General features: G+C 48.8%; 1 protein-coding gene across 2 annotated transcripts in view; it reads right to left on the bottom strand.

Annotated features, from left to right (window-relative positions):
* Positions 1–21,079, bottom strand: part of LOC132831335 (uncharacterized) — a 49,929-nt gene extending 28,850 nt beyond the window's left edge. For both annotated transcript variants that reach the window (XM_060849421.1, XM_060849422.1), the window contains exons 1-3: positions 20,972–21,079; positions 8,464–8,580; positions 4,938–5,042 (exon numbers count right to left, since the gene is read on the bottom strand). In XM_060849421.1, coding sequence (XP_060705404.1) covers positions 4,938–5,042; positions 8,464–8,532 — 174 coding nt within the window. In that variant the 5' untranslated portion in view covers positions 8,533–8,580; positions 20,972–21,079. The remainder of the gene's footprint in view (positions 1–4,937; positions 5,043–8,463; positions 8,581–20,971) is intronic.
* Between the last annotated feature and the right edge of the window lie 2,752 nt (positions 21,080–23,831).

The following is a 23,831-nucleotide window of genomic DNA, read 5'->3' as shown; positions in this document are numbered from 1 at the left end:
AGAAAGAGAGCACGCGAGAGAGAGAGAGAGAGAGCGCACGCGAGAGAGAGAGAGCGCACGCGAGAGAGAGAGAGAGATAGAGAGCGAGCGCGCACGAGAGAGAGAGAGCGAGAGAGAGCGAGCGCGCACGCGAGAGAGAGCGAGCGAGCAAGAGCGCGAGGGAGCGCACGCGAGAGACAGAGAGAGCGAGCGCGCACGAGAGAGAGAGCGAGCGCGCGCACGCGAGAGTCAGAAAGAGAGCACGCGAGAGAGAGAGAGAACGCACGCGAGAGAGAGAGAGAACGCACGCGAGAGAGAGAACGCACGCGAGAGAGCGAGCACGCACGCGCGAGAGAGAGAGAGCGCGAGAGCGAGAGAGCGCGAGAGACAGAGCGCACACACGAGAGAGCGCGCACGCGGGAGAGCGTACACGAGAGAGAGAGCGCGCACGCGAGAGAGCGTACACGAGAGAGACAGAGCGCGCACGCGAGAGAGCGAGAGCGAGAGAGACAGAGCGCACACACGAGAGAGCGCGCACGCGAGAGAGCGTACACGAGAGAGAGAGCGCGCACGCGAGAGAGCGTACACGAGAGAGAGAGCGCGCACGCGAGAGAGCGTACACGAGAGAGAGAGCGCGCACGCGAGAGAGCGAGAGCGAGAGAGAGAGCGCGCACGTGAGAGAGCGAGAGCGAGAGAGAGAGCGCGCACGCGCGAGAGCGAGAGAGAGAGAGCGAGAGCGAGAGAGACAGAGCGCACACACGAGAGAGCGCGCACGCGAGAGAGCGTACACGAGAGAGAGAGCGCGCACGCGAGAGAGCGAGCGCGCACGCGAGAGAGCGCGCGAGAGAGAGAGCGCGCACGCGAGAGAGCGAGAGCGAGAGAGCGAGAGAGCGAGAGAGCGAGAGAGCGAGAGCGAGAGAGCGAGAGCGAGAGAGACAGAGCGAGAGCGAGAGAGACAGAGCGAGAGCGAGAGAGACAGAGCGAGAGCGAGAGAGACAGAGCGAGAGAGACAGAGCGAGAGAGACAGAGCGAGAGAGACAGAGCGAGAGAGACAGAGCGAGAGCGAGAGAGACAGAGCGAGAGCGAGAGAGACAGAGCGAGAGAGACAGAGCGAGAGAGACAGAGCGAGAGAGACAGAGCGAGAGAGACAGAGCGAGAGCGAGAGAGCGAGAGAGCGAGAGAGCGAGAGAGCGAGAGAGCGAGAGCGAGAGAGCGAGAGCGAGAGAGCGAGAGCGAGAGAGACAGAGCGTACACGAGAGAGAGAGCGCGCACGCGAGAGAGCGAGAGCGAGAGAGACAGAGCGTACACGAGAGAGAGAGCGCGCACGCGAGAGAGCGAGAGCGAGAGAGACAGAGCGAGAGCGAGAGAGCGAGAGCGAGAGAGACAGAGCGTACACGAGAGAGCGCGCACGCGAGAGAGCGAGAGCGAGAGAGACAGAGCGAGAGCGAGAGAGACAGAGCGAGAGCGAGAGAGACAGAGCGAGAGCGAGAGAGACAGAGCGAGAGCGAGAGAGACAGAGCGAGAGCGAGAGAGACAGAGCGAGAGCGAGAGAGACAGAGCGAGAGCGAGAGAGCGAGAGAGACAGAGCGAGAGCGAGAGAGCGAGAGCGAGAGAGCGAGAGAGCGAGAGAGCGAGAGAGCGAGAGAGCGAGAGAGCGAGAGAGACAGAGCGAGAGAGACAGAGCGAGAGAGACAGAGCGAGAGAGACAGAGCGAGAGAGACAGAGCGAGAGAGACAGAGCGAGAGAGACAGAGCGAGAGCGAGAGAGAGAGAGACAGAGCGAGAGCGAGAGCGAGAGAGACAGAGCGAGAGCGAGAGCGAGAGCGAGAGCGAGAGCGAGAGAGCGAGAGAGACAGAGCGTACACGAGAGAGAGAGCGCGCACGCGAGAGAGCGTACACGAGAGAGAGAGCGCGCACGCGAGAGAGCGTACACGAGAGACAGAGCGCGCACGCGAGAGAGCGTACACGAGAGAGACAGAGCGCGCACGCGAGAGAGCGAGAGCGAGAGAGACAGAGCGCGCACGCGAGAGAGACAGAGCGAGAGAGACAGAGCGAGAGAGACAGAGCGAGAGAGACAGAGCGAGAGAGACAGAGCGAGAGCGAGAGAGACAGAGCGAGAGCGAGAGAGACAGAGCGAGAGCGAGAGAGACAGAGCGAGAGCGAGAGAGAGAGACAGAGCGAGAGAGACAGAGCGAGAGAGACAGAGCGAGAGAGACAGAGCGAGAGAGACAGAGCGAGAGAGACAGAGCGAGAGAGACAGAGCGCACACACGAGAGAGCGCGCACGCGAGAGAGACAGAGCGAGAGAGACAGAGCGAGAGCGAGAGAGAGAGACAGAGCGAGAGAGACAGAGCGAGAGAGACAGAGCGAGAGAGACAGAGCGAGAGAGACAGAGCGAGAGAGACAGAGCGAGAGAGACAGAGCGAGAGAGACAGAGCGAGAGAGACAGAGCGCACACACGAGAGAGCGCGCACGCGAGAGAGCGAGAGAGACAGAGCGAGAGCGAGAGAGACAGCGAGAGACAGAGCGAGAGCGAGAGAGACAGCGAGAGACAGAGCGAGAGAGACAGCGAGAGAGCGAGAGAGAGCCAGAGCGAGAGAGAGCCAGAGCGAGAGAGAGCCAGAGCGAGAGAGAGCCAGAGCGAGAGAGAGACAGAGCGAGAGAGAGACAGAGCGAGAGAGAGACAGAGCGAGAGAGAGACAGAGCGAGAGAGAGACAGAGCGAGAGAGAGACAGAGCGAGAGAGAGACACAGAGCGAGAGAGAGAGACAGAGCGAGAGAGAGAGACAGAGCGAGAGAGAGAGACAGAGCGAGAGAGACACAGAGCGAGAGAGAGACAGAGCGAGAGAGAGACAGAGCGAGAGAGAGACAGAGCGAGAGAGAGACAGAGCGAGAGAGAGACAGAGCGAGAGAGAGACAGAGCGAGAGAGAGACAGAGCGAGAGAGAGACAGAGCGAGAGAGACACAGAGCGAGAGAGAGACACAGAGCGAGAGAGAGACACAGAGCGAGAGAGAGACACAGAGCGAGAGAGAGACACAGAGCGAGAGAGACAGAGCGAGAGAGACAGAGCGCGCACGCGAGAGAGCGTACGCGAGAGAGCGTACGCGAGAGAGCAAGCGCGAGCGCACGCGAGAGAGAGAGAGCGCGAGAGAGCGAGCGAGCGCACGCGAGAGAGCGCGAGCGAGCGCGCACGCGAGAGAGCGCGAGCGAGCGCGCACGCGAGAGAGCGCGAGCGAGCGCGCACGCGAGAGAGCGCGAGCGAGCGCGCACGCGAGAGAGCGCGCACGCGAGAGAGCGCGCACGCGAGAGAGCGCGCACGCGAGAGAGCGCGAGCGAGAGCGCACGCGAGAGAGACAGAAAGCACGCGAGAGAGAGCACGCGAGAGAGAGCACGCGAGAGAGAGCACGCGAGAGAGAGCACGCGAGAGAGAGCACGCGAGAGAGAGCACGCGAGAGAGAGCGCGAGTGCACGCGAGAGAGAGAGAGAGCGAGCGCACGCGAGAGAGAGCGAGAGCGAGAGCGAGAGAGCTAGAGCGCGCACGCGAGAGAGAGAGCGCGCACGCGAGAGAGAGAGCGCGCACGCGAGAGAGAGAGCGCGCACGCGAGAGAGAGAGAGCGCGCACGCGAGAGAGAGAGAGAGCACGCGAGAGCGAGCGAGTGAGCATGGAGAGAGAGAGAGAGCAAGCACGCGAGAGAGAGAGCGTGCACGCGTGAGAGAGAGAGAGAGAGAGAGCACGCGAGAGCGAGCGAGTGAGCATGGAGAGAGAGAGAGCAAGCACGCGAGAGAGAGAGCGTGCACGCGTGAGAGAGAGAGAGAGAGAGAGAGAGAGAGAGAGAGAGAACGCACGCGAGAGAGAGAGAGAGCACGCGAGAGAGAGCGAGCATGCGAGAAAGAGAGAGAGAGCGCACGCGAGAGAGAGAGAGCGAGAGAGAGAGAAAGCTGACTCCATCGCGATTGTCAAATAAAGGAATTCAATAAACATTTGGATAGGAAGAAATTGCGGAGGACATGAGAGTGAACAAGAGTGGGTCACTTTGTCCTGCCAGCCTGCTCCTCCACTCTAGGTCATGGCTGATCTGATTTTAATCTCAATCCTATGTCCCTGCATTTCTCCGATAATCTTCCATCCTCTTGGTCATTTGGGACAGCACTGTGGCCCAGTGGTTGGCACTGTTGCCTCACAGGGCCAGGGACCCAGGTTCCATTGCACCCTTGGGTAACTGGCTGTGAGGAGTTTGCACATTCTCCCCGCGTCTGCGTGGGTTTCCTCTCACAGTCCAAAAATGTGCAGGTTAGGGTGGATTGGCCATGTCAAATTGCCCCACAGCATTCAGGGATGTAGAGGTTGGATGCATCGTCAGGGGTAAATGTAGAGGAATGGGTCTGAGTTGGTTACTCTTCAAAGGGTTGGTGTGGACTTGTTGGGCCGAAGGGCCTGTTTCCACACTGTAGGGATTCTGTTCTAGGAATCTGCCGGAGACATATTGAAAGATTCTACATTCCACTGCCTTTTGAGGTGACACTCCCAACACTCAGAGAAAGAAATGTTTACACATCTGTTTTTAAACTATGATCCCACGAGATTCTCCCACGAGAGAAAACATCCTTTTAAACATCCACCCACTCCAGTCCCCTCAGGATCAAAGCTATTTCAATGCAGTCACCTCTAATTGTTCTAACTCCAGACGATACAGGCCTAGCCTTTCTGGTCTTTCTGCGTGAGATAATTCACTCAGTCCAGGTATTAATGTGGCAGCTAAAGAGAAGCAGATGTAATCAGACGGCACTTGCCGAGAGCTATCACAGACCTACAGTGGGGTTGAATGGCCTCTTGAGTGTCAAATAATTCAATGAACAAGTTAAAAGGAACCATCCCCATTCCCAACCCAAACCATTGCCCATGTCTGCACACTCGCAGGTGGTCACGGGTGTTCTTATTTCCCCCCCCCCCCCAACTCACCAGGGTGTTGAGCGGCAAATCATATGTCGTTGTATGGGGTTTGAATCCTCCAAACTGACAAGCGAGAGAGGTTTCTGATAGAAATATAACCAGGAACAAAGCCACCTAAGAAAAACAACAACAATCTTTACAACAAAATCCATTATTTCAAAAAAAAAACAAAAAACTAGGGCACTAAGAGTTCCGAGTTTCTTTTGAAGAAAAAAAAGTGTTCCTTTCCTCCTGTGCCCAGCTCTCCCCTCTCCACCCTGGAAATGCCCATCATTACATTGCTCGAGATGGAGATGGTTGATACTGCTGAACCCAACATCCCAAGCACGTTCAACTCTAACCTTTCCCCAGAAACGATCTGTCCAAATGCATCTCCCCTGCAGACAGTGGTTTGGTCAAGGGGAGTTTCCCAGAAGTCTCTGCAAGCCTCCCCCCTTCCCCATCCCAATCCCATTCCTCATGGGAATGTGAAACCCTGTATGAAAGCCCACTTTTCTCCCCTCCCAAAGAAGATCCCACAGACAGAAACAAGATCATGACCATGAGAAGGTAATCTGTTTCTGTGGTGTTGATTGGGGATTGATAATCAGTTGGGACACCGCGAAAAACATTTCTGCTCCTCAATCAGATTTTGTTCCTTTTTACTCTTTCGTGGGGTGGCCAGTGTCTGTCACCCAACCCTAATTGCTCCTTGAACTGAATGGCGTGTTCAGGCCACTTCACAGGACAGGAACCACATTGCTGTGGGGAGTCACATGCAGGCCAGACCAGAGAAGGATGGCAGTTCCCTTCCCTAAAAAGGACATTAGTGAATCAGATGGAGTTTTAATATAACAATTGACTGTTTTATTAATTGAATTTAAATTCTATGAGGTGCTGTGGGGGGATTTGAACCAGTGTCACTTCAGCAGTAGCCCAACTCTCTGGATCACAGCAGCTCAGTGGTTAGCACTGCTGCCGCCTAGAGGCAGGGACCTGGGTTCGATTCCACCCTCGGGAGACTGTGAGTGTGCGCATTCTCCCCATGTCTGTGTGGGTTTCCTCCCACAATCCGAGGATGTGCAGGTTAGGGCGAATTGGCCATGTTAAATTGCTCAGTGTTCAGGGGCATTAGTCAGGGGTAAATGTAGAGTAGGGGGTCAGTGTGAACTTGTTGGGCCAAATGGCCTGCTTCCACACTGTAGGGATTCTATTCTATGACAAACTTACATCCGTAAATCTATTGGTGAAATGTCCTGATTCCAGATAGGAGCACTAAAAGCCTTCCTTCTCTACCTTGGCATTTTTACACTGCATGCGCCAAAATCGTGGATGCACACACTATTGGGCTTCCAAGGGGCCTCAGGTGAGCATGCAACATGCAAGATACTTTGAATGAAGGGCAGAGCTCCACTGGGAGGCAGAATTTTCACCTGCCTGCACTTTCCACACCCTCGTCATGTACTTCTCACCCATGTGTAGGTCTTGTGGCACATTGGGTAGCGGGTACTCCAGGTTCCCATGTGTAGGTCTTGTGGCACATTGGGTAGCGGGTACTCCAGGTTGGACTCCCATGTCAGGACTTGGTTGTAAGGGGAGGCAATGTGGTATTATCATTATTTTATTAATCCAGAAACTCAGCTGACGTTCTGGGAACATGGGTTCGAATCCCAGCACGGCAGATGGTAGAATAGGAGTTCAGTTTGATAAAACAAAACCTGGATTTAAGAGTCTAATAATGACCGTGAATCCATTGTTGATCGTCACCTGGTTCATACTAATGTCCCTCAGGTAAGGAAATCGGTCAACCTTGCTTGGTCTGGCCCTACATGTAACTCCAGACCCACAGCAATATGGTTGACACTCAACTGCCCGAATAAAGCTCGCTACTAAACAAGCTGCCATTTCAGGATAGCTAGGAATGGTTTATAAATACTGGCCAGCTTGTGACACTCACTTCCCATGAGGTAATCCTTAAATAAAGTCAAAAGAAAGCGGGAGTTCATAATGTGGCCGAACAGGTTAACGATCAATTTGCAAAGGAGGAGAGAGTGAGGTCTGCAGATGCTGGAGATCAGAGCTGAAAATGTGTTGCTGGAAAAGCGCAGCAGGTCAGGCAGCATCCAAGGAACAGGAAATTCGATGTTTCAGCCATAAGCCTGAAGAAGGGCTTATGCCCGAAACGTCGAATTTCCTGCTCCTTGGATGCTGCCTGACCTGCTGCGCTTTTCCAGCAACACATTTTCAGCTATCAATTTGTGAACCCTTCCAACACACACTGACAGCAGGCAGCAAGAGCAGGGAGGATTCAAAAGATCACAAAACATTGGAGCAGAATTAGGCCATTCGGCCCATCACATCTGCTCCACCATTCAATCACGGCTGATAAGCTTCTCAACCCCATTCTCCTGCCTTCTCCTTGTAAATCTCGGAATCTCCCAGGATTCCTTGAGATTGCAATCTCAGTCTCTCTCCATAGATGACTAAGATGAAAGCTGGTGTCACTATGGTCTTCTGAGACTATAGGCACCTGGTGGTGGTTTAACCAGAGGGTCACCATCCGTCAGACAAGGGGAGAGGTTGAGAAAGTGGGACTGACACAATAACTTCAGCCAGTATACAGGGATTGAACCCTTGCTGCTGGAGTCAGTCGCTTTGCGGACCAGCTGTCCAAGCAACTGAACTAGCCAACAACATGCTGCGAGTGTTCCAGTAACTCACAAACCTGATCCATCTCAGTCATGGAGTCATACAGCACAGAAACAGACCCTTCAGTCCAACTTACCCATGCCAGCCAGATAGGCTAAATTAATCTTGTCCCATTTGCCAGCATTTGGCCCACATCCCTTCCAATCCTTCTTATTCATATGTCCATCCGGGTGCCTTTTAAGTGTTGTAATTGTACCAGCCTCCACCACTTCTCTTTGCAGCTCATTCCATACATGCACCACCTTCTGTGTGAGAAAATCTTCCCCTAAGGTCCCTTTTAAATCTTCCCCTCTCACCTTAAACCTATACTCTGCCCCAGGGAAAAGACCTTGGCTATTCACCCTATCAATGCCCTTCAGGATTTTCTAAACTTTTCATGAACATCACCCCTCAGCCTCAGATGCTCCAGAGAAAACAGCCTCAACCTATTCGGCCTCTCCCTAAGGCTCAAACCCTCCAACCCCAGCAACCTCCTTGTAAATCTTTTCTGATTGCAGACAAAAATTGGATCAAAAGAAAAATAAATATCAGAGCTGCGGTTTAAGACTCTCCCTCAGAGCTTGCACAGGTACGATGGGCTGAACGGACCACCTCCCAACTTTCTACAAAATCCAGAAAAAGAGAAAAAAAAACAGAAGAATTGAACAATTAGGAACTCAGCTAATCCCGGCACCACCAGAACGGTCATCTCACATCCTCAGAGTCAAGATCAGAAGTCAAATGACACCAGGTTATAGTCCAAATCCCAAGCTTTCGGAGCGCTACTCCTTCGTCACATGACATCCAGGACAGAAGAGGGTCTTAGCTGTGAAACAAAAGTCAAGAGGAGAATAGAGTGGATACTCACACTCCAATCCCTGACTGCCCCTTGTCGCTCCTTTAATGAGTTCTTCAGACATACATGATAAAATTTCATCTCAACATCTCCACACTTTGCATTCCACCATTAAAGACTTTTCATCTCCTTAAAAAAAATACAAGAGAATATAAAGTTAAACATTTTAGTACACAGTTCTCAGCCCATCACTGCAAGGAAACAGATCAATTGGCAAGATTTTCACACATTTCCCTGGAGAAGGGCAATTCACCCATTACTCTGGCACCTGGTGCCATCTGTTTGTATCCTTGATCCTGCTCAGTCGCTGAACTGGGGTCTCACGATGGGCTCTCATTCAGTTCGTTGAGCGAGATGCAAAAGAGAAATAAATCCAAGAATTTTTAAACAAAAACGCACTAAAACGCGCCACACCAGGGATAGTGAAAAGAAATGCTGGAGAAAGGGCTTTTGTGTTTATTCAAAGACAATATGTTCAGCTGTTTCATTCAACCTCCTGTTACAGCGGGGAATGTAATTAAAACCAAATCCTTTTTTAAAAAAATGGTGTCAAAGCTTTGAAATAACCCATCAGTCGAGTTAGATTTAAATCTCGGAAAGTCAGAAGTGGCCAGCAAGTTGGTAACGAGTAAATCCCAGATTTCCCGTTTTTCTGAATTAGAAGCTCGAATCTTTATTGGAAGTCTGTCAAATTAGAGACAGCGAAGGAACTGACGTGAGGGGAACTGGGGGGGGGGGGGGGGAGGATTTTCCAACCCAACACTGGCTGCTGGAAGTTGGGCACGTTCAATCATGGCTGCTCTCCAGGGCTGTTGTCAACAATATCAGTCAATTGTCGCTACATTAGAGTCCACATCTGTGTATCAGGCCGAGGAACCTGCTCCATCCATTAACCCTTTGCATTGCTTCCTTTCAACATCTTGGGACACAGGAAATGAAGCAGAGGTGATGACGATTTAGTGGTATTATGATTAGACTGTTATTCCAGATAACGTCCTGGGTTCAAACCCGAATGCGGCTGATGGTGGAATCCGAATTCAAAAACAAAACTGCAATTCAGAGTCTAAATGAGAACGCTGATGCATTGACGATTGTTGGAAAAACCCATTTGGTTCCCTAATGTCTGTTAAGGAAGGAATCTGTCCTCCTTATCTAGTCTGGCCTACATGTGACTCCAGACCCACAGCAATGTGGTTGACGCTTAACTGCCCTCTGGGCAATTAGGGATGGGCAATAAATGCTGACCTGGCCAGCAACACCCACATCTGGCGAATGAATTAAAGAAAAGGTTTGAGCTATAGGGAGAGGCTCAATAGGTTGGGGCTGTTTTCCCTGGACCAATCAGAGGCTGAGGGGGTGACCTTATAGAGGTTTAGAAAATCATGAGAGGCATGGAAAGGGTAAATAGACAAAGTATTTTCCCTGGTGTGGGCAAGTCCAGAGCGAGAGGACATAGGTTAAGGGTGAAAGGGGAAAGATATAAAAGGGGCCTAAGGGCAACCTTTTCACACAGAGGGTGGTGTGTGGATGGAATGAGATGCCAGAGGAAGTGGTGGAGGCTGGTACAATTAAAATAACATTTAGATTAGATTAGATTACTTACAGTGTGGAAAGCAGCCCTTCGGCCCAACAAGCCCAGACTGACCTGCCGACCTATTCCCCTACATTTGTCCCTGCCCCTAACACCACGGGCAATTTAGCGTGGTCAATTCACCTAACCTGCACATCTTTGGACTGTGGGAGGAGACCGGAGCACCCGGAGGAAACCCACACAGACGCGGGGAGAATGCGCAAACTCCACACAGTCAGTCGCCTGAGGCAGGAATGGAACCCAGGTCTCTGGAGCTGAGAGGCAGCAGTGCTAACCACTGTGCCACCATGCTGCCCACGATGGCATCTGGATGGGTACGTGAATAGGAAGGGTTTAGACAGATATGGGCCAAGTGCTGGCAAATGGGATTAGGTTAGGTTAGGATATCTGGTCGGCATGGATGTGTTGGACCGAAAACTGTTTCCCTGCCATATATCTCTATGACTCAGATTCTTAAATCATCCGAGTCCCAATGCAACTGCTTTAGAGTCCGAGCTTTTATTGCTTGAACAAAAAGCCCTTTGGCCCATCATCTGTGCTGGGAACCAAGCATCAATACACTATTCCAATCCCACTTTCCTGCACTTGGCCCAAAGCCAAGGCAATGGCTTTAAGCACCCAGTCTATCTTTAAGAAAACACAATTGACATAAAAGGAGGGGCTTTCAATGTTAACACCAACGAACCCCCAGCCCAACCCTTTCGACCAACAGCGAAGGGAATCCCTTTAACTTTTAAGGAAGGGGAGGATGCATTTAAACTAGTCCTGGTGATTTTCGCCCAGACGAGGAAGGAAATGTGATGCAGAAGTTAGTTCACCAGCTGCTGTTGGTTTCAGTTGCAAAGCATCAATCACATCGTTAGCAAATGTACACAGCTCACTCACTCTCACTGTCTGGGAACAATTAACGGCCCTATGTTCAAGTGAAAAACAAATTAAATCTCTTGGCACATTTGACAGAGGAAAATGAATCATAGATTTTATCATCGATATTATAACAGAGAGTGCACCACCCATGCATTTCATAGTATGGGATGTTCTGAAAGATGCAACGTAGCATGGATTTTATTTTCCCAAAAACCTCTCTCATCAAAAGAGATTTTTCTTGTCACCACCCCCCCCCCTCCCCCCTTGGATTTTCCAGAAATGTGAAGGACCCCCTCTCACTATGGGCCCAATGTGTTTAACAAATGAGACTTCCTCCAGCAAATAATTGCACTGATTCCTGTGAGAATCGCCAATCGCCTGGCTAAAATAAGGAGAGCCACCATCCAGTCAATAGCGGGTTGGATCTCAGGCCACGTTTCAGTGGGCCCCACATAAATCTGACAACCGTTTCCTTTGATGTTACAAGATCACTTTCCCTACAACGTAAACCCACCCTTTCATTGTGGTCCAACACAAAAGCGGGTCAAGCAGATTGGGCAAGGCTTGGGGTGGGGGTGGGGGAGGGGGGTGGTGGTAATGTCAAAGCCTAGGCTAATGTTCAAAATCACCCAACACCAGGTTATAGTCCAACTGGTTTAATTGGAAGCACTAGTTTTCGGAGCGACGCTCCTTCATCAGGTGTTTGTGGAGTACAAGATCGTACGACACAATTTATAGCAAGGTGTGATGTAACTGAAATTATCTATTGAAAAAGACCTGGATTGTTTGTGAAGTCTGTCATCTTTTAGAATGACCATGTTGGTTTCATTGCTTTCTTATGTAAATCTCAGAACTTGCTTAAAAGTTACATTCTCAACGTAACGTTCTGAGATTCAGATTCACGGTTGCTCACAGAATAGGAATTCAGTAAAGGTCCTAAAATAAAAACCGCAGCAGCCCATTGGGTACAGTCACTTGTTAGAGAGAGACCCAAATTGGCACGTTTTCTCCAAAGGTCACCGCACCTCAGGCCAGGATTGAGGTCAAAGAGGCAGAGCCTTCAATGGTAATTTGGCAGGAGCAGGAATTGAACCTGCACTATTGATACATCAGCCAGCTATCCAGACAACTGAGCAAACCAACCGAATATGCTCACTTAATGTCTTTTAGGGAGGAAAGCCGCCATCCTTACCAAGTCTGGTCTACATATGACTGCAGGCCCACAGCAACGTGGTTGACCTTTAACTGCCCTCTGCAATACCCAGCAAGATACTCTTCAAGGGCAATTCGAGATGGGTGGCAAGAGCTGGCTTTGCCAGTGATGCCTCTATCCCACAACAAATATTAAACATAAATATTAATACGGCATAAAAAAGCCAGAGGGTAAATTCCATTCAGCTGTTTATCCCCCTATAGCCCTCCAATCTATATCCCCAATGTGACATACACATTCCCATTTGAAATCCTTCTGTGGTCTCTACATCCACCAGTCTCATCCAGGTCACGCTAGATTTCCTAGTGTGGAAACAGGCCCTTCAGCCCAACCAGTCCACACTGACCCCCCAAAGAGTAACCCAACCAGACCCATTTCCCTCTGACTAATGCACCTAACACTATGGGCAATTTCCCATGGCCAATTCACCCTGACCTGCACATCTTTGGGCTGTGGGAGATAACCAGACCATCCGGAGGAAACCCACGCAGACACAGGGAGAACATCCACACAATCACCTGAGGCTGGAATCGAACCTGGGACCCTGGTGCTGAGAGGCAGCAGCGCTCACCACTGTGCCAACAAGTTGAAGCTTCACTCAAGATCTTTGGGCCATTGACTGGGAAGAATTCACACCTTTCTCAGGATTTCCCATTTGCCTCAGCTGGCCCATGAGAGGCAAACAATAGCCCCAGATGCTCTTCCCCATTTGTGGAGAGACCCCCCCACCCCCCACGATGACATGATAGGCGAATCAAACCCATGGGGCCATTCGGACATTCAATTAGATCACAGTAAATCTTAACTTATATGGCTTATCAAAGGAAACTAACAGTTATCAATTATGCCTCCAACACCCAAAGCCTTTTGCAGAGTGGGTTCTAAGCATCCACTGCCCAGCAAGTGTGGAAAACAAAATGCCTCCCTCTTTCTTAAAATCGGCCAGGTTTATAACGTTTAGAATATGTCAGTTTTTCTCCTTCAGAGAAAACAATTTCAAAACAAGTTGCACTAAAGATGTCAAGGAATATGGAACTGTGTGGGAAATGATGGATGTACAGCAACTATGAATGGCCTAGTTATAAACTTGAGACTGAGTGGTCTACTCCTGCTCTTATTTTCAGTCATCCAGGTACGCAAGGGTGGCATGGTGGATCAGTGGTTAGCGCTGTTGCCTCACTTGAGGCAGGGTCCTAGGTTCGATCCCACCCTCAGATGACAGATTGTGTTGAATTTTGTTCCCCCATTTCTGCGTGGGTTTCCTCCCATAGTCCAAAAACATGTCGGTTAGGTGGATTGACCATGCTATATTGTCCATAGTGTCCAGCGATGCGCAGGCTAGGTGGGATTGCCATAGGAAATGCAGGGTTACAGGGACAGGGAAGGGGTGAAGGTCTGGGTGGGATGCTCTCAGAGGAATAGTGGGGACTTGATGGGCCGAATGAATTGAATTGAATTTATTTGTCATGTATACCGAGGCACAGTGAAAAGCATTTTGTGAGCAATACAGGAAGATCACAGATAGCAAATTAATAAGTAAACAGCGGCAAAAACCACAGGTACAGGCAAATGTTAAGAGTTTGAGAGTCCATTCAGTATTCTAACAACAGTAGGGCAGAAACTGTTGCGAAACCGGCTGGTGTGTGGGCTCTGGACTCTGGACTCTGTACCTTCTCCCCTATAGTAGGCATTGTAGAAAAACATTGCTAGGGTGGGATGGATCTTTGAGATGGTCTGCTTCCACTCTGTAGGGATTCTAAGTATTCAAGATCTCATCCTTCAGAAATGGACTTACTTTCCTTTTGAACCTTTCACAATCACAGGAATGTTTCAAAAGTACTGCACCACCACCAGAGAAGTTGAAGTGCAGAGCCCACATAAATTTAGGAAATGCACCAGCAAATCCCAGGCTCCCACAAACACCTGGTTCTCAAGATCCCAACAACCTCTTCAAAGTTTTTGCTTTTTTCCTAAAATGCGAGAAATGTGTCACCTGTCCAAGATGGCAAACGGGGCCTCGACTTAGAAGAATCCCGCCCGAAAGACAGCACCACAGGCAGGATGGCACTCCAGCGGTCCTGCCCTGAAGTGTCAGTGTGGATGCTGTGTCCGAGCCGATGGAGTGGGATTTGAAACCACAACTTTCCAACTCAGAGATGAGAGAGCTAACCCCAAAACATGACATGCACAAGACAAAACAGAGAGTCAGAGATGTACAGCATGGAGACAGACCTTCGGTCCAACTTGTCTATGCCGACCAGAAATCCCAAATTAATCTAGTCCCATTTGCCAACATTTGGTCCATATCCCTCTAAACCCTTCCTATTCATATCCCTATCCAGGTGCTTTTAAATGCTGTAACTGTACCAGCCTCCATCACTTCCTCTGGCAGCTCATTCCATACATGTCTGTGTGAAAACATTGCCCATGGTCCATTTTAAATCTTTCCCCTCTCATCATAAACCCGTACCCTCTAGTTTCGGACTCCCCGACCTTGCAACATGACCTCCCAACTCCAATACTCAATGCGCTGACCAATAACGTAAGCATACCCAACGCCGTCTTCCCCCTCCTACCTACCTGCGACTCCACTCTCAAGGAACTATAAACCTCCACTCCAAGGTCTCTTTGTTCAGCAACACAGGTTAAAAAAAACTACATTACACTGTTGGCACAATATTACTGTGTGTTGTTCAAATCTCAACAGGTCACACACATGTACGTCATCGACTGCAGGAGATTCTCGGCAAACACCCTAATTATGCCTCACCTCCTCGTCAGCAATAGCTACAATTACTTCCATCGTGTTCCTTCCTGCGGGTCAAACCAGCCAAAGACTTGAACACAGCAGCAAACTTGCATTCACAATCCCAACGGGATAATGATATTCGTTGGCGGATAAACAACTAATATCCCACAAGCATGATCGTTTTCATGGGATTTAAATTTATATTCAAGCGTGAGTCCTGGGATTCATGTCTCATCTGAAAGATTCTCCGAGATTGCTGGGACTTCCTGATGGCTGCAGTGGGAGCTCCAATCGAGTGATTTTTTTTATTATTCTGGAGGGGGAAACACTCTTACTCCAAAAGGTAAGAGCAACACCGAGCGTGCCAGCAGCTCAAACATCAACACCTACTGCCAACCTTCTTCATTGTATCAATGCATTGCAAAAATAATTCACTCACCACTGTACTTGCCTCTACACATCCTGAAGGTGTACTTCAATCACTGTTTATGTAGTTGTACTTTGTGTGCTGCACACGCCATGCCTGCTCTCCTTGTTCTATAACACAGGGGCATGCGGCCACAGCTGCAGCTTCAGATGCAAGGAGCCAGTGGGCAAGTCTACACAGCGACCTTAAGGCAGCAGTGATAGTGTTCCTACCTCTGAGCCATATGGCCAGAGTCCAAGTCACCCCTGCTCCAAAGGTGTGGCATAACACAGCCAAACAGGTTCATTGAACTGCAGCAAGCATCTTTTTTAAAAATGTTGTTTTGCAGATTCTGGGCATCATTGGCAAAGCTGAAAAATGTGTTGCTGGTTAAAGCACAGCAGGTTAGGCAGCATCCAAGGAACAGGAAATTCAACGTTTCGGGCCAGAGCCCTCATCGAATTTCCTGTTCCTTGGATGCTGCCTAACCTGCTGTGCTTTAACCAGCAACACATTTTCAGCTCTGATCTCCAGCATCTGCAGACCTCACTTTTTAGCCCATCATTGGCAAAGCCAGGTTCCTGCCCACCCCTCAAGGGAGCAGCGTTGAGCCAACATCTTGAATACAACAGGGGGGCAGGTTTATTTCAGAGGGCATTGCTGCCAGTCTGGAGTCACACCGAAGCTGGAACAGGTGAGGATGGCACACTTTCACTCCTCAAGGAATATTAACATGATGGTTCAGTGGTTAATAGTGCTGCCTCACAGCGCCAGGGACCCAGGTTCAATTCCAGCCTTGGGTGACCCTCCGTGTGGAGTTTGCACATTCTCCCCCATGTCTGTGTGGGTTTCCTCCCACAATCCAAAGATGTGCAGGTTAGGTGAATTGACCGTGCCTATAGTGTTCAGGGGTGGATGCATTAGTCAAGGGGAACGGGTCTGGGTGGGTTACTCTTCAGGGGGTTGATGTGGACTTGTTGGGCTAAAAGGCCTGTTTCCACACTGTAGAGATTCTAATTCTATTAAACTTGGTGGTTTCATAATAACTGTGACCAAAATGAGACTTGAAAATTTCAGATTTATTCTATTTCAAATTCCCTCAGGAGGCAATGGGATTTGAACCTTTGTCTTGAGAGCACAAGTATCTGGATTACTAGCCTAGTACTATAACCACTAGCCTGCCATATCCACACTGGACACCCTACTCAGGCTTGTCAGTGGTTGTAGGGCTTAGTCATGAATTCACTCAAGTTACAAACTGAAGGAATAACTAGCAGAGTGCACAGAGTGAGCAGGAGCAGAGATTGGAGTGGATTCAGCCCAGTCCATAACTCAGGGAGACAGAAGATAACATTCACAACACAGTAGCCTTTTACTGGGATACTCTCAGAGTCATAAGATACAGAAACACACCCTTTGGTCCAACCAATCCACGCCAGACATAATCCCAAACTAAAGTAGTCCCACCTGCCAGTAGCTAGCCCAAATCCCTCCACACCACAGTGGCTCAGTGGTTAGCACTGCTGCCTCACGGTGCCAGAGACCTGGGTTCAATTCCCACCTTGGGCAACTGTCTGAGTAGAGTTTGCACATTCTCTTAGTGTCTGTGTGGGTTTGGTCAGATTTCCTCCTGCAGGCCAGGTGAATTGGCCATGTTAGAGTGCGTTAGTCAGGGATGAACGTAGTGGAATGGGTCTGGGTGGGTTGCTCTTTGGAGGGTTGGTATGGACTTGTTGGGCCGAAGGGCCTGTTTCCACACTGTAGGGAATCTAATCTAAACCTTTCCTATTCATGAACTTATCCAAAGGTCTTCTAAACGTTGTAATTGTACCCACATCCACCACTTCCTCAGGAAGTTCATTCCACACATGAACCACTCGGTGTAAAAAAAACCCTTGCCCTCATGTCTTTTTTCAATGTCTCTCCTCTCACCTTGAAAGTGCACCCCTCGACTTGAAAATCCCCCACCCTAGGTTAAAGGCAGTGACCATTACAAACTAAAAACCAAACAGCAAGGGGAAGCTAACTCAACGACAGCACTGAGCACACCAAAAAGAATCGGCGATGGGACAAAAAAAAAGCAAAATATCGCCGACACCAGAGATCTGAAATAAAAGCAAAAAAATTGCTGTAGAAACTCAGCAGGCCTGACAACATCTGTGGGAGGGAGACAGAGACAAAAACAACTAATGTTTCAAGTCTGATTTGACGGTGTTTGGGTGAGCAGTTACTGGACTGATTTCTGGTGGGTCTCTTGATGCTTGACTGTGTCACACATGACCCGTCAGTCTCTGACGCACGGGGTGCTGGACCAGGAGCGGTAACTATTTAAAATGTACTAAAAAGGTAAATAGCAACACACCTGATAGATAGCCACAGACCACAAAGGATGAGAGATCTCCTCTCCATCAGGGAGAGTTCTGAATAACGCATGGGACTCTACTGTGGTCTCACTGCCAAAGGGAGGATGCTGCTAAACTGGAAAGGGTGCAGAAAAGATTTACAAGGATGTTGCCACGTTTGGAGGCTGTCGGGAGAGGCTGAATAGACTGGGGCTGTTTTCCTCGGACCGCAGAGAGTGAGGGGTGACCTTACAGAGGTTTATAAAATCATGAGGGGCATGGATAGGGTGAACAGCCAAGTCTTTTTCCCAGAGTCCAAAACTAGAGGGCATAGGTTTAAGATGAGAGGAAAGATTCAAAAGGGACCTAAGGGGTAACTTTTTCACACAAAATATGTATGGAATGAGCTGCCAGAGAAAGCGGTGGAGGTTGTTACAAGTATAATATTTAAAAAGCATCTGGATGGGGTACATGAATAGGAAGGGTTTAGAGGGATATGGGCCAAGTGCTGGCAAATGGGACTGCATGAATTTAGGATCTCTGGTCAGCATGGATGGGCTGGGCCAGAACGTATGTTGCTGTAATGTACAGCTCTATGGCTCTGCAAGTCTTCCCCAAACCATCATAGCCGGTAACTGGGATTCAACCTGCAACACTGCCACAACTCAGTACCACACCTCAGCCATTCCCAAATTATCCAACACACACACACACACACGCACGAGGATAACAAATGAGACAGTGGAACAAGGAATTCCTGGCCACTATGTGATGAATAAAGGACAGAAGCACCATCTAAAACGTTTCCCTTGCTAAAATAAAAACAAGGGTGGTGTGAAATCAGACAGCACTGAGCCTGCTGGGAGACAGTGAGGTCTGCTGGAGATCAGAGTCGAGAGAGTGTGGTGCTGGAAAAGCACAGCAGGTCAGGCGGCATCCGAGGAGCAGGAGAATCAACATAAGCCCAGCACTGGGCCTTGCCGCCTATCGATTCCCATGTAAGTTCATCACAAATAGGAGCAGAATCAGGCCATTCGGCCCTTCGGCTCTGCTACTGCCATAGAGATGTACAGCATGGAGGCAGACTCTTCGGTCCAACCCATTCACGCCGACCAGATATCCCAACCCAATCTAGTCCCAGAGCTGATATGCTCCTCAACCTCAACCTATTAGCAATTTTTTTAAAAATCTGTCTCTCTCCTCCTCCATACACTCACTCACTCTCCCAGCATCCACCGCACTTTGGGATAGCAAATTCCATAGATTCACATCTCTCTGGGAGAAGTAGTTTCTCCTCAACTCACATTTAAATATGCTGCTATCCCAAAAGGGACAGAGAAGGTGGGAGAGCAACAAGAGACAGGGACACATTTTTAAAAAAAGGAAAAATAGATCACTGAAAAAAAAAGATCACTGGACCATTAACTCTGCTTTCTCTCCACAGATGCTGCCAGATCTGCTGAGCTCTTCCAGCAATTTCTGTCTTTAGAACAAAGAAACAAAATTGCACATCAGACACAGGGGTGTAACCACCAGTAAAGTCTGACCGCAAACCAACTTTCAGGGTGTTGGGCCCAGGCAACTAAAAATTGAGTCAAGGAGGGGTTTTGAAGATAAAAGGGGGTACGTGAAGAGATACAACTCACCAAATCTCCTTCGACAAACTCTACCTTAATTAAAAACAACAGCCACGTTAAAGCCATACACTGTCTGTGTGTGTGTGTGTGTGTGTGTGTGTGTGTGGACTCTAGTCGCTCTTCTTTCGTCACAGGTCGAAATCCTGGGTCTGGAGATGGACTGGGGTGTACAAAGCTAAAAAATCACACAACACCAGGTTATAGAAGCTTCAACATATTGTCTAGCTATCACCATTGTTAACAGCTAACCCGAGAATGCAACTTAGGTTTTGTGATTTACACATGAAAGAAGTGAAACTATCACTGTATTCTAACAGATGAAAGGCTGAACAATCAATTTTTCAATGTATAATTTCAGTTACATCACACTGTAAATTTTTGCTATAAATTCTGTTAGGATTGAGCCCTCCACTATCACCGGATGAAGGAGCATCGCTCTGAAAGCTAGTGTGCTTCCAATTAAACCCGTTGGACTATAACCTGGTGTTGTGAGATTTTTAACTTCGAAATCCTGGAAGCCGAGAGTACTCTCCTCAGCCTGAGAGTTCAAACGGCATCACGTGCTGCAGCAATGAGTTCTTAGAAGCAACAAAGACGGGCAATAAATCACTGGCCCAGTTAGCAATCTCCACACACACACACCCCGTGAAAACAGAGAGTGAAACAGACAGTACAGGTGTGTCCAGATAATCCACCCTGTATCAAACCTGACTCACTCCACAACAAAGTGGAGTGAAAGTTGATGCACACAATCTCGCCTCGTTCGAAGGAAGCAAACGCATTCAGAGTGGGACAGGAATCTTAGTTTTAAAAAGAGTAATCTCACAGAAGTGAGAAGGGATTACTACAGCTGCTGGAATATAGAGACAGGTAAGGGAGGGGGTTGGGTCGAGCAGAAACTTCTTTGGGAGTTTCCGGGTCCAGCACACGCTTGGTCAAGAGAGGTTAAAAGATCAATTTGTAATCGGAAATCCCCTTCCCTCCCAGTCACTCACAGGAATCACTTCAAGGGGAGTGGGGTGTTTATAACCTGTCACACACAATGCGTTTGGAAGTGATTATTCCTCAGGAAATAGTCGCTAGTCTAAGTTTTCTTTTGAAGGCTATGAAAAAGGAATTTTTTAAAAAAAATGTTCAAACTCGCTGAGAGCAGTTGATCATGTCAATTTCAATCCGACACAGAAAGTTAGAGAACTTGATCATGTCAATTTCAACGCGATACAGAAAGTTAGAGAACTTGATTAGATTAGATTACTTACAGTGTGGAAACAGGCCCTTCGGCCCAACAAGTCCACACCGACCCGCCGAAGCGCAACCCACCCATACCCCTACATTTACCCCTTACCTAACACTACGGACAATTTAGCATGGCCAATTCACCTGACCCGCACATCTTTGGACTGTGGGAGGAAACCGGAGCACCCGGAGGAAACCCACGCAGACACGGGGAGAACGTGCAAACTCCACACAGTCAGTCGCCTGAGTCGGGAATTAACTTGATCATGTCAATTTCAATCCGATACAGAAAGTTAGAGAACTTGATCATGTCAATTTCAAACCGATACAGAAAGTTAGAGAACTTGATCATGTCAATTTCAACGCGATACAGAAAGTTAGAGAACTTGATCATGTCAATTTCAATCTTCTACAGAAACTGATAGAGGAGTTTTCAGTGTATAAAGTTTTTAAAAAGTCTGACGAAAGTTGTGTCTTACCTGAAGCCAAATTGTTCTGGTGCAGACTAACACTATCCCCGGACTGTGTCACAAACGACAGGGGCTAACTCCACAGAGAACGATCATCTTCCTTTTAAAAACGTGTGTGTTTCAGGGGAGGGAGCCGGGTCGTCTGTTTCTTTGGGCGGAGCAGCCAGTGAGTGGCGGCTGATTAATCCACTGTCCGTCCACTCAGAGACTGAGGTGGGTGGGTTGGAAAAAAAAAGGTTTGCGCGGTTCACTGTCAGGATGTCCTCGGAAAATGAGGTGGGAGGTGCGGTATTTCCTGCAGAATGCGAGAAAAAGGGGAGCGGGGAGTGGGGGGGTTTAGTCATAAATTTGGAGGAGAGTTACAGGGGAAAGTGTGTGGGAACCTGAAACCCAAACGGAATTTGTGGGCATTTGAACAAGCTGCATGTTCATGGTTCGTTCCAATTTTGTCTCTGAATTTGCATCGAGCTGACTTCACCTGGAACTATCCAAGGGGTTAGTTATGGAATAAAACAGTATGACGGACCCTTCGGTTCAAATAGTCCACGCCCACCATGTTTCCAAACTAAACAAAGTCCCACCTTCCTGTATATGGCCCATATTCCTCCATACCTTTCCTGTTGGTGTAACTATCCAAATTGCTTTTAATTGTTAAAAATTCAGCAACACTAGGTTATAGTCCAACAGGTTTAATTGGAAGCACTAGCTTTCAGAGCGCTGCTCCTTCATCAGGTGGTTCATCAGACACCCTCCAAACCCCCATTAAGGAGCAGTGCTCCTAAAGCTAGTGCTTCCAATTAAACCTATTAGAACTGTAACGTGGTGTCACCTAACTTTATACACCACAATGCGACTACCATCGACACCCACTTTTACTTGTAACTGTACCTGCATCCACCACTGCCTCTGGAAGTTCATTCCACACTCAAACCTGAGACAAGAATGAACTATTGCAATACCTTTAGTGCTGCGGGATTGGGACAATTACTTGGAACAGTACAGCACAGGAGCAGGCCACCTGGCCCACCATGTCTGTGCTGACCATGATGTCATTCCAAACCAATCCCATCTCCCTGCACGTGGTCCCGATCACTCTATTCCCTACCTGTTCATATGTTTTAATGATGTGAAGGTGTTGGACTGGGGTGGACAAAGTTTAAAAAAATCACACAACACCAGGTTATAGTCCACAGGTTTATTTGGAAGCACACTAGCTTTCGGAGCGACGCTCCTCTGTCAGGTAGCTCATTTTTAAATGATATCTTAAATGCTTCTTAAATGTCACTATCACGTTGGCTCCTGGCAGCACGTTCTAGTCATCTGCATTAAAAACAAAAACCTCGCACATCTCCTTTTAAACTTTTTCCCTTCACCTTAAACCAATGCCTGCAACCCCACCCCCCCACCAAGGATGTGACATTACCACCCTGGGGGAAAAGACACTCACTATTCATGCCACTATATACTTCCATCAGGCCTTTTTTAAGGAAAACTCTGCATTTGGGTAGCACCCTTCATGGCCAGGGGGACTTTGCAACCAACTAAACACCTTTGAAGGGTGACTGTTATGGGAAGGTTGGTGGGTTGGCTCAGTTGGCTGGATGGTTGGTGCATGATGCCAACAGTGTGGGCTCAATTCCTGCACTGGTTGAGGTTAACACAAGGAACCCTCCGTCTCAACCTCTCCCTTCGTCTGAGGTGTGGTGACCCTCAGGTTAAACCACCAACAGTCATCTCTCCCTCCCGAACAAAAGAGCAAGTCTACCGTCTGACAGGACTGTGATGACTACTCTTACTGTAGAGAACACAACAGCCAATTTGAGAAAAAAAAGCAAAGTCTCACAAAACATCGAAGCGATAATGACCAGATAATCTGTCCTTTTCAATTTCTTTCCAAACAGCCTGAGAGTGGCTGGACACTTGGAGTATTCAACGAGATGGAGATGGGTACTGACGATGCTGGAGGTTAGAGTCAAGATTAGAGTGGTCCTGGAAAAGCACAGCAGGTCAGGCAGCATCTGAGAAGCAGGAAAATCGACGTTTCGAGCAAAAGCCACTCTAATCTTGACTTGGAGTAATCAGTTTAGGTTAGATTAGATTCCCTACAGTGTGGAAACAGGTCCTTTGGCCCAACCAGTCCACACCAACCCTCTGAAGGGTAACCCACCCAGACCCATTTCCCTCTGACTAATGCACCTAATTTAGCATGGCCAATTCATCTGACCTGCACATCCTTGGATTGTGGGAGGTAACTGGAGCACCCAGAGGAAACTCATGTAGACACAGGGAGAATGTGCAAACTCCAAACAGACAGTCTGCCTGAGGCTGGAATCAAACCTGGGACCCTGGTGCTGTGAAGTAGTAGTGCTAACCACTGAGCCACCGTGTCACCCCTCTGGGCAACGCAAGCTGAAATGTTGACTCTTACTTTCTCTCTAAAGATTCCGCCAGACCTGCTGAGTTTCTCTAGCAATTTCTGATTGTGTGATGTTTGATTTAGGGATAAATACAGGGACGTGGGAGCAGGAGTAAGCCTCAAGTACGCTTCACTATTCACATTAGTCATGGCTGATCTTCTCAATACCATTTCCTGCATTAATATTCTTCAATATTTAAAAACCTATCAAACTCTGTCTTCATGTACACAATTATTTATCTTCAACATAAAGTCCCGGAAGCGTTTAGCCCACCTTTGAGGGAAGGTGGGACTTTGAATTTAACATCTCTTCTGAGAGACAGCAAAAGGTAGGGAGGTTCAAAAGTAAGGGGCTTTTTTTTAAGATGAGAGAAAAAGACTTATAAGGGAGCTGAAGGCCAATTTTTTTTATACTGTGGGTGGGTCGTGTGTGGAATGATGTGGTGGATGTGG

Source organism: Hemiscyllium ocellatum, chromosome 33 (genome assembly GCF_020745735.1).
Source record: "Hemiscyllium ocellatum isolate sHemOce1 chromosome 33, sHemOce1.pat.X.cur, whole genome shotgun sequence".
NCBI classification, from domain to species: domain Eukaryota; kingdom Metazoa; phylum Chordata; class Chondrichthyes; order Orectolobiformes; family Hemiscylliidae; genus Hemiscyllium; species Hemiscyllium ocellatum.
The sequence above is the reverse complement of the archived record's forward strand: the minus strand, read 5'-3'. Positions and strand labels throughout refer to the sequence as shown.